This window comes from Poecilia reticulata, linkage group LG17 (assembly GCF_000633615.1).
Source record: "Poecilia reticulata strain Guanapo linkage group LG17, Guppy_female_1.0+MT, whole genome shotgun sequence".
Lineage (NCBI taxonomy): Eukaryota > Metazoa > Chordata > Actinopteri > Cyprinodontiformes > Poeciliidae > Poecilia > Poecilia reticulata.
This window is the reverse complement of record NC_024347.1, coordinates 5,852,628-5,862,612: the sequence shown is the minus strand read 5'-3', so window position 1 is coordinate 5,862,612 and position 9,985 is coordinate 5,852,628. Positions and strand designations below refer to the sequence as shown.

The 9,985-nt window shown below is 40.3% G+C and overlaps 1 protein-coding gene across 1 annotated transcript in view; it reads right to left on the bottom strand.

Annotated features, from left to right (window-relative positions):
• Nucleotides 1–8,247: 8,247 nt before the first annotated feature.
• The window catches only part of ccdc39 (coiled-coil domain 39 molecular ruler complex subunit), a 12,287-nt gene continuing 10,549 nt past the window's right edge, over nt 8,248–9,985 (bottom strand). Inside the window, exons 18-20 of the mRNA XM_008433298.2 lie at nt 9,409–9,588; nt 9,236–9,324; nt 8,248–8,608 (exon numbers count right to left, since the gene is read on the bottom strand). Of these exons, the coding sequence (XP_008431520.1) occupies nt 8,428–8,608; nt 9,236–9,324; nt 9,409–9,588 (450 nt within the window). The 3' untranslated portion in view covers nt 8,248–8,427. The remainder of the gene's footprint in view (nt 8,609–9,235; nt 9,325–9,408; nt 9,589–9,985) is intronic.

Below are 9,985 nucleotides of genomic sequence, written 5' to 3'. Positions count from 1 at the left end.
AGCACCTGCGGCTACTTTCACATTTCCGCCCAGCAGAGGGCGCTGGTTAAGCTGAAAAGCCCGGTCCTCACACAATTAAATCATTATGTTTTGTGTGTTTTGTACAGCTATTACTATAGGTCTAATTTATAGGTTCAAAATGTGTTTAAGATATTAGGAAGAGACTGAAATAAAGCACCTTACCATCTCAATATGTATCTATTTTCAGTTGCCAAATTTCTTCCAAAACAACAGTGTGTGACTTTAGCTGTATGCTACCTCCAAAAACCTGTAACATTTTGTCATTAAAAGGAAGAAGCATTTTCTATTTTCAGACGGGTGTATCTTGTCTTGAGTGGACTGTGTCTGCTTTGCGAGTCAAACTATATTCAGAATATTGTTGCACAGTATGTGTGGGTAGAAATTAATGGCTGACCTGACTTGCTTGTTCTGTGATGTATTGTCTGTATACGGATGGTAAAAATGGCCAAAAATAATAAGAAAAAGAATCAAAAGAAACAAATCTTTCAATACAATACTTTATTCACTAAAGATTTACTGTATGTTTTTAATTCCTTGATTTGCAAATGTAATCATTCTGCTTAGATGTGTTTTATTGCGATTTTATATAAGACAAACATAAACTAGAACATCATTGTGAAGTTTAAAGAAAGGATTCATAATTCTTTACATATAAAAATCTTATATATCTATATAAAGCATGCAGCCATCTCAATCATGCAGAAATTCAGTTCTGTAAAACAGACATTTTTTTAATAAAAAGCCAAAAGAATATATAATATTTTACACAAGCCGTGGGAGACAAAACATATGGATGTATGTGTTCTGATCAGATCGAAACATGGTGGTGGCAGCATCATGCTGTTATTCAACATGTGTAAGGAAGCTGGTCTGAGTTAATGAGTGAAAGAAGATGCAGTAATTGAAGTTAAATACTGAAAAAAAACCTGTCAGATGCTGCAAAAGACTTGAGACTGGATCAGAGACCGATGCTAAAAGGTGATTCTTTTAGCACCGGAAGCATCTGCAGCTACATTCAACCATAAACCTTCAGCCAGAGCGACAATGGCTATTTGTTAAAACGGACCAGTCAAAGTGCAGATATAAATTGCACTTAGACTTCCAAAATTGATGTCCATGAAATCTCTCCTTCTAGCCTGACTTTGCTTGAACTGTTGTGAGAATAAGAACAGGCAGAGTATTAGTCTCGATGTGCGCAAAGAGAAGTACACCAAACATGTTGCAGTTGCAACTGCAGTGAAAATTCTGCAAAATATAGACCTGAATAACCAAGACACTTCTAGAAAAAGAAAATTGTACAAAAAAAATAAAAAATCTTAGCCATATATTCCTGTCTTAAGAGAAGCTGCAGACGGCTGAGTCAAAACCCGGACAGATCCACTTGTTGCTGAATTGTTTGTATCCTTCGGCGTCGGTCAGCTTGCTTCCTGAAACAGAGAAGAAACCCAGTATCTTACCACCGGATTCCTCAGCAGGAGTGAACACGAGCAAACAGATTTCTGTCTGAGGAGACGTGCTTCTGTCACCGTTGATGAGGTTCTGCAGACTGCAGAAGTTGGTGCCGTTGTCGGCCGGGTCTTTGGAGCCTTCGGACGTCGCCTCGCCCTGTTGAAAACATCGGGAGCAGCTGATTGAGGAATCTCAGGAAGACCGTTGAACTATTTCCTCTGATTTACTGCATCAGACACGGCTTCAGCCTGTGTCAAAGCTGACCATGACCACACCAAATACTGTTTGGTGTGACTGGAACTGCAGCATCAGTTTTAACGTCCCATTTCAGTCGACTTTGGGAGCAAAGTTAGACGGGCCTGAATGCGGGTAGTTCTGCATTTTAGAAGCAGGGTTTTGTTTAAAAGGCTCCAAGCAGTTGATATCTTACCTGCAGCAGATAGCATCCGCCCATTTTTATTCAGAATAAGGTCAGAGGAACCGAGACCAACACAGACTCCTCTCATGTTAAAAGTGGAGCAAAGACTTTAACGCATTCATTTTGATTATTTAATTACACAGTTTTTAATGTTTTTGTTTCCTTTTATGGCAATTAATCACATTTTCGCTCCAGTCAGAACCTCATTTCCAAAAATCTGACAAGCAACATCCACCAAGCCAAGGTCATTACAGCTAACTATGTCATGAAGCGGTGATTGTGAGGTGGTGAGGAGAAACGCTGAGACCCAGGTTATGGTGATGATGATGATGATGATGATGATGAGTTTAATGATGAAGGCTCAAAAACAGTCCAACACAGGCAGAGATATTAGCACACAGCTAAATACCGGTAGCAGCTGATACACAGGACTAGAAACGAGAGCTAACGCTATCCAGGACTTCGCAGTTCTACTGGAGAGCATAGACGTCAAACAACAACTAACGTAAGACGGACATGCAAACGACAAGGACCCGACAACAGACAAAGACAACAGGTGGGACTAAATACGCTGTGAGGCTAATCACAGAAACGAGACACAGCTGGGAACAATCAACTGGGAAGACAGAGACTCACAGGGGAACAGACTAACAGAAAAATCTCAAAGTAAATACACAGAAAACACAGATAACAACAAACTAAATAAAAACTGGAACAGCTGATGCTTTTAAATGAGCTTAGCTTTAACCAGAAACACCTCAAATATATTTCTTCATAAGAAAAAAACTATAGTAAATCTTATACACTTCTGAGTTAACACAATGACATTGTTAGTTAATTGAATGCATACGACCAGGAAAATGTATTTTGTTGAGAAACGGGGACGTTTCTGCAAGATTGTTCCTGCTCCCTTTTCGCTCGAACGTGTTTGCCAATTAACGATGAAAATCGCTAAATCGAGCAAATAAACCGGTCGATTTATCAGCTTTGAAAGTTTCCCCGCCGCGCTTACCGTCACTCTGCAGATGGTGGACTGCTCCAGAAGAAACTGGAGGACGTTCAGCGTCTTGGTTCTGGGAGACGTGTGAGTGGCCTTGATCAGATACGGAGCTGAGGACACAAGCTGACAGCAGAGGCTGCAGTCAGTCAGCCAGATGTGAAAATGTTTACACATCTGGAGTCACAGCCAAAGAGGCCTTCACATGTTGTGGTGAGCCTGTCAGTGTGATTTTTTCCTTTTTTTTCCCTCCATGGCCTAAAATAATTTGCTCATTTAATTTCTTATCATATCATCTGAAATCAAGAACATGTCATTAGCACACTGACCGCTTCAAAAGTCAGGTCAAGTCATTGTATTTTACCCATAAATAAAATCCAGTGCGGCCTTCAAAGGTCGAATAATTTAGTAAATTATCCACCTATTTCTAGCTAAGAATTAATCCAGAGACGAAGCTGGAATTGAACTCACAACCTTCAGATTGTGAGCTTTTTGTCTAATTAGTCTGACTAATCAGAAGCCGTTGATTTCAAGAGTCAGATCATTATTTTGATTGTAACAAACAACGTGGATCTCCTCACTTAAAGGAAAGAAAACTCTGCTTGGTGCGTTCTGATGGAACAATGTGCTAAATGAGAATGTTCTGACCTCGTAGGAACATTTCTCCCCTTCATCCAGACAGCTTCCCTTCACCTGCCAGGTCTGGATCTGGTTCACCAGCCTGCCGCTAACGTTCCCGCAGTCGATGCCAAACAACCTGCCGAGCAGAGAACAGTGATCAGAAAACGCAATAACGGCATTAAATCGATCAGATCTTCATTTCTGGAAGGAGACAGAAAGGAGAAGCAATGCTGCAAACAACTCTGAATGAATCCTTCACAGCGAGGACGGAGGCCATAAAACATTTCCACCCGAATCTAGAAAAAGAGTCAACCTCACCATTTGATTTTACATTGCGCGGTGCTGCCAGACAGAGAGGCAGTCACTGCCGCCGCAACCAGAGCCGAGGTGAAAAAGAAGAAGAGGAGTCTGGAGTCCATGGTGAGGTTCTGTCTCCGAGTCCTCAGGTCAGACGGACCTGGAGGCAGCTGGGTCACAGGAAACAAGCTGGAAACGAGAGGCAGAACCCGGACGAGTTAAAGGGATTTCTACAGGCGTGGAAAAAAAAAACACGTGGGAAAGCTGAACGTCCCTGGTGACCTTGGCTGCAACCAATTCACAACCTAATGTGGAACTGAGCAGAAGAAAAAGGTCAAAAGGGGAGCTAATGCTGTTAGCCCAGAGGTCAGGTGCTGGTGGAACAACGGAAAGCACAAGGAAAAAACTTAGATTTTTCGGATATATTTATAAAAGAAAGTGGAATATGTCAAATGTTATGTTATTGCATCGAATATTAGGAGTGTATGCAGCAAAAATAAATGTTGGTGTCTTTGGTTGAAATGCGCCATGTTTGCCTAAACACAGCATGTCAGCACAAAACACCTCATACCAACTGTTTAAGCTGTAGTATGTAACTTTTATTTTAAAAAATATATGTTTTACGTATCTGATAAAACTGTCACTAAATTGTGACGTCGTTGCTCAGTCACAATCTTCAAATCTTTTCATCCTTCAACACTTTTTCGTCCAAGTTTGTCCTGGATTTAGCTTCACCCAGCTTAGCACCAACTCTGACCTACTGAATCCCCGGGGCATGATGCTGCCACTGCCGTGTTTCCACATTGGAGATGGTGTGAACTCCCTTTATCAATCAAGTGACTTCTGAAGGCAACTGGCTGCACTGGATTCTGTTTAAGGGCTGAATTCAAATGCCAAAGACCTTTTAAAGTTTGTTGTTATGTGACCAAGTGGTAAAAATACTTGAAAAACTCTCATATTTTAGAGTAAAACCATGGAGGAACATTACTTCAGAAGGAGAAACACGTCTTAAAGCTTCAAACTGAGTTTTTCTGACTCTTTTCTCAGTCATCATTCCTGTAGTGCAACTTTGATCTCGTGGAATTATGTATGGGCTACGTTTGTTTTTTTGTTCTTGTAGGAAACAAACCAGTCAGTGTACATGTTCACATATAGTCATCACGCTGCTGAAATGCGAAGCTGTTGAGCTTTTCTTTTTTTTTTTTTTTTTGGAACGCAGTTGTCTAACTAATCTCATGAACTCGAATCCTGGTTGGAAATCAGTTATCACCCCCACAGTAATCCTTGATTCACAGTTGCAGGAGTGAATTCTGTGGGACGCTGTGGGAACGAGTCAGCTGATGCCAAAGAGCCTGAACTTCTGGAGAGAGAAAAACGCTTTCTGGTCACTTGCTACTAGACTGAGAAAGATTTTCAAAGCCAAATACACACACACACACACACACACACACATACACACACACACACACACACACACACACACACACACACAGAAAAAAGGCGGCGGGTTGTAAACACCTCATGAACTTTGCTTCATCGTGTGACGTCCTCACTTCGTCTTCAACTCATACACCCACAAGGTGGGACATCTCCGTGTTTTCTAAGAAGTAACTCCACTTCATACGACACAGTTTTGAACTGCTGAGAGACAAAAACAGAAGCAGACCTTGGTCAATGTCTAACGGTGAACCAGAACTAGAAGACAATCATTTCTAAATACTAACGCAGGAGTCATGCAGCCACACAGCCTGACTCCCGGTGAACTCTTCCTGGAACGTGAGGAGTTCCTGCCGCGGCAGTCAAACGATCCCCACTGGGAGACACAAAGGGAAACTGACACCGCATGAACACTGACAATCTGGGACATTCATTTTTTATTGTTCAGTGTCTGCTGCTCCTTCTGGACTCCCGAGAGCACCGCTTTTAAATCTATGAAATGTTTCACATTTTGTCACACTGTAACCACAAACTTCTGTGTATTTTACCAGAATTGTATTCCACCATTTTGGAAATTGGAAAGCAAAGTATGAACACTTTACTGCTTTTTTTTTGGTGTTTTTTTCCCCACCAACAACAAAAAAGTGAGCATTTGTCATCATTCCCATCTAATGTGAAATTCCTAAATAAAAAGTTCTCTGTGCAGCTTCATTTAAGTATACTATAAACGCAGCTGTTCTAAAAACAAAATCCTAACACAGATTTTTGCCTAATTTAGTGCAAATATCTCTGTACAACTGAAATAAGATAAAACTAACTTATAAACAACATATAGGAGCTTGTTTTTGGTCAATAACTTCTTAATATTGATGAAAAAGTACCAGGTCCACTGGCAGATAATTTCACTTATAACATGGGAAAAATGTCTTCTTATAAGTGAAAACATCTGCCAGTGGAACTAGCACTTCTTTAAATATTCAATGTGAAAGGAATTATTTTCTTAAAACAAGCTGTCAAAGTAAAAACCCAGTTGAGAATCCCCACCCCAAGAACACTTGCAGTATTGACTCTGAGAGGCTGACTTCAAAAAGCAACCCACACTTTTCAGATTTTAATTAGGAAAAAAAGAAACAACTTGAAAACCATGTGTCATTTTTCTTCTGCTCTACAGCCAGGCACTGCTTTGTGACATAGATCTGGGCTGAATGAGGAACTATGTGACACATTTTCCAGATCTCTATCAACAGTTCTTTGTTTTTGCAAGATTCAGTTGGTGGTATGACAAGAAAGTACAGTTAAACTTTTGTTTAATTTCCCATCATCAAGTTTACATCTAAAACATGACAGACTTACTTACTTAATTATGAGTGAATAAATCTTAATAGGTCCATTAGACAGAATGCTTCTTATTTTAATTTTTTTTTTTTTTTAATTCATGAAAACGAGCGATCCCAGCTAACGGTGCAGTTTCAGACTTTGGTGACGTTCTTCAGAGTCAGATTGAGATCAGCATGTGGTTGAAGTCCCTGCAGGAGTCCCTGAAGCTGGAACACACGGTGCATGAGAGTTCTTGGATTTAAACCACACCTGATTGTGTGTGTTTTTTTATTTGATTTTATTTTTATAAAGACGATTAATAGTTTACCGTCTTTACGACTTGTACGAGCATGGTTTTATTCAGCTCCTGGTGGGATTCGATGGTCGCCTGAAAGAATACCAGCACTGCAACAGAAACACAACAAGCAGGTTTTAAGAGAAGGCTTCCTGTTTGTGTTGGATTCATAATAAAATCACGCTCACCACTGTCTGCTGAGTTCGCAGTAGGAAGGACCGGTGCTGACCCCAGTAGGAGCATCTGTCGCATCCAGGGTTGGAGAAACGGACAGTCAGAAGACATAGACATCCACTTCAGTTTGGTAAACTGCTATGTAATATCACATTTCCACTGATTGCAAACAGGTGTGCTCACCTGTCTGTGCGGCACCTGAGGCCAAACAGCCGATTAACAGGAGCAAAAGCAACATGCTGAGGTCTGAATCCAGCCAAAAGGAAATGGATCCTTCTGGTGCTGCTGAGCGTCTGGCTAGGATTTGGTCTATTCAAGGAAACTGCGCCTTTACAACAAGGTGTGTCTCATAAGTAACAAAGAAGAACTTCCATGAAGCTTCATCACAAGTGTGATGTGTTTTACAGAATTATGTAAAGGAAATGAGAGTTGTATTTAACACCAACTATTAAAGGGGCAGTATTATGTAAAATCCACTTTTCTGAGCTTTACATGTTGTCATTCCTTCATCAAAAAAAAAAAACCTGGACTGTTGCTTTGATTCTTTCTTTCATGTTTGAGAAGTACTTTGATCTCCCGTGGCAACCATTCAGCTATGAAAAATGCCTAGGTGGACCTAGCTCTGCCTTCGAGATGAAGCTCCTCCTCAGAGATGCAGTTTCCAAGTATTTTAGCTGCTGCCTCACAGAGCGGCCATCCCCAACTCAGCTCCTTCAGACTAGCCAGAAGCAATTAGCTGGTGGAACTGCGCATCTGCTGAGCTCATTGTACAAGCTACTTCTCAGTGCAGCACTGAGACCAAACCAATCAGCGGGCGGGATTAGGGCTGCTTCGAGTCTTAATCATGGAAGAGTGAGAATAACTTTAATAAGTTCTTATAATTTGTTTCCTACAAACTTTTGTTCAGCTACTTCGGCATCTATATCTCTAGTTTGGTCTCAAATATCTCTTACTAAGTTCACAAGAAAGCTCACTGCAGTCCTGCGCTGCCACAAATTTCAGACAAGATCAACATTAGCCCCGTCCACCAGCTAACACCGGCTAATGCTCTCTTGTGAACCTATTAAAGATATGTCAGGTCAAACTATAGACAAAGAAGCTGGAGTTAATCAGAAAGAGTTTATACTAAACGAATTGCAGTGAATAAATGATGTCACTGAAGTTATTTATGCACTTTCTAGCCTTTAGCACCTTAAAATAAAAACATGAAGAAAAAAAAAATTCATCTTTTTACTTTTATTGGTGCATCTTCGTGTTCAATAGATAATCACAACTCAGAAAACCACAGCAACCTAAACTGGGCAAAACACATTACATATTTATGAACAATGCACAAAACTTCACATCCGTAAGGAATGAAAAATCAATGTAAAATCAACATTTTTGATTTTACAAAATCAGCTACGGCTTCTTCGTCTTTTTGCTGGAGTAGCTGTCACTGCTGCTTGAAGAGCTGGGACTTGTAGGAGAAGTGAGAGAAGGATAGACACCACTCAGATCCAGGTTCAGGTTCACCGTTTTTACCCAGGGAGAGATAGACAAAGATTTTGAATGGCTGCGGCTAGATGACGACTCAGAAGACCTGGAAAGCATCAGGAAGACACAGAGTTGTCAGAGCCACTCATCAAAGACATGAATATCAAAATGATTGAGAGCTTTAATCATTTACTTGAAGGGTGTTGAGTTTGTTTGTTTTTTTTGCCATGGTGGGCAGATAAAAGATTGAAAATACTTAAGTTTTAATTTCTTGTGGATTTAATATTTGGTTGTGCAGTGGTAAGCAGAATCAGGGCATATAAATGTTTCAGAAAATCAAATTTAAGACTGTTTGTAGCCACATTGAGTGGAAATTAAGACTGAAAAAAACTATAAAATTGGGAGTGGTTGTATTACCATCAAGAATAACAAAAATTGTGAAATTTTCTGGGTCTGTTTGTAGATTTCTGCAGTTTCTTTTTTGCCCAGGTCATATCTGGATTGGCAACAAAAGTGAGGTTTTCTCATATTGCGGATAAGAAATAATCTAAAATCTAACACCAACTTGTGTGCCTAATTCTTGTTCTTCAAATTCAAGTTGCTTGTTGCATGACGTACACTATTAAAGACGCCAATTTTCCTAAATAGGGCAACAGTTCTCCCATCCGAAAGCAAACTTAACGTCTATTTATGTCAGACATTTACAACACAAACCACAGATGTAAAGTTTGACCTGAAAGTCAGGGAGCTTTTAGCACCGCTCATCTTGAGGCTACCCTGGGTGCTGAGTTTGGTGGCTGGAGGTGGAAGCTGCAGATTGGCCTGAGAGGAACAGAAGAGAGGAGCAGTAAACTTTAACAGTCCTATCATACTAGATTCCTGAATCATGCTAAATAACGCCAAAACCTTCTGAAAGCTTTCCTCCAGAATAGGTCTGAGGCCAGGATCCTCCTGCATGGCCTTATTCAACATATTGTTGATAGATTTGTCGAACTGCTTTAACTCTTTCAGTTTGATGTCTTGCTCCTCAAGAGTTTCACTGCTGGTTCTTTGTGCTGAGCGAATCTCTCTGGTCAGTTTGATGAACTAAAAAAAACAAACAGTTGGACAAACACAAACAATAATATAAGATAAACCTCAGAAATGTGACTCATGAAAACATTTTAAAATCTAACCAAGACTTTAGAAGGATAAATTCAGGTCAAAGTTCAAATAAAATTTTAATATGGAGTTGTGCTGCGACAGACTGGTGACCTGTCAGGGTGACCCCGCCCCTCGCCCGGAACGTTAGCTGGAGATAGGTACCAGCAACCCTCCCGACCCCATTAAGGGACAAGGGTGTCCCTTAATGGGGTCACCCTTGATTTTAGAGGACACCCTCTAAAATCATAGATAGATAGATAGATAGATAGATAGATAGATAGATAGATAGATAGATAGATAGATAGATAGATAGATAGATAGATAGATAGATAGATAGATA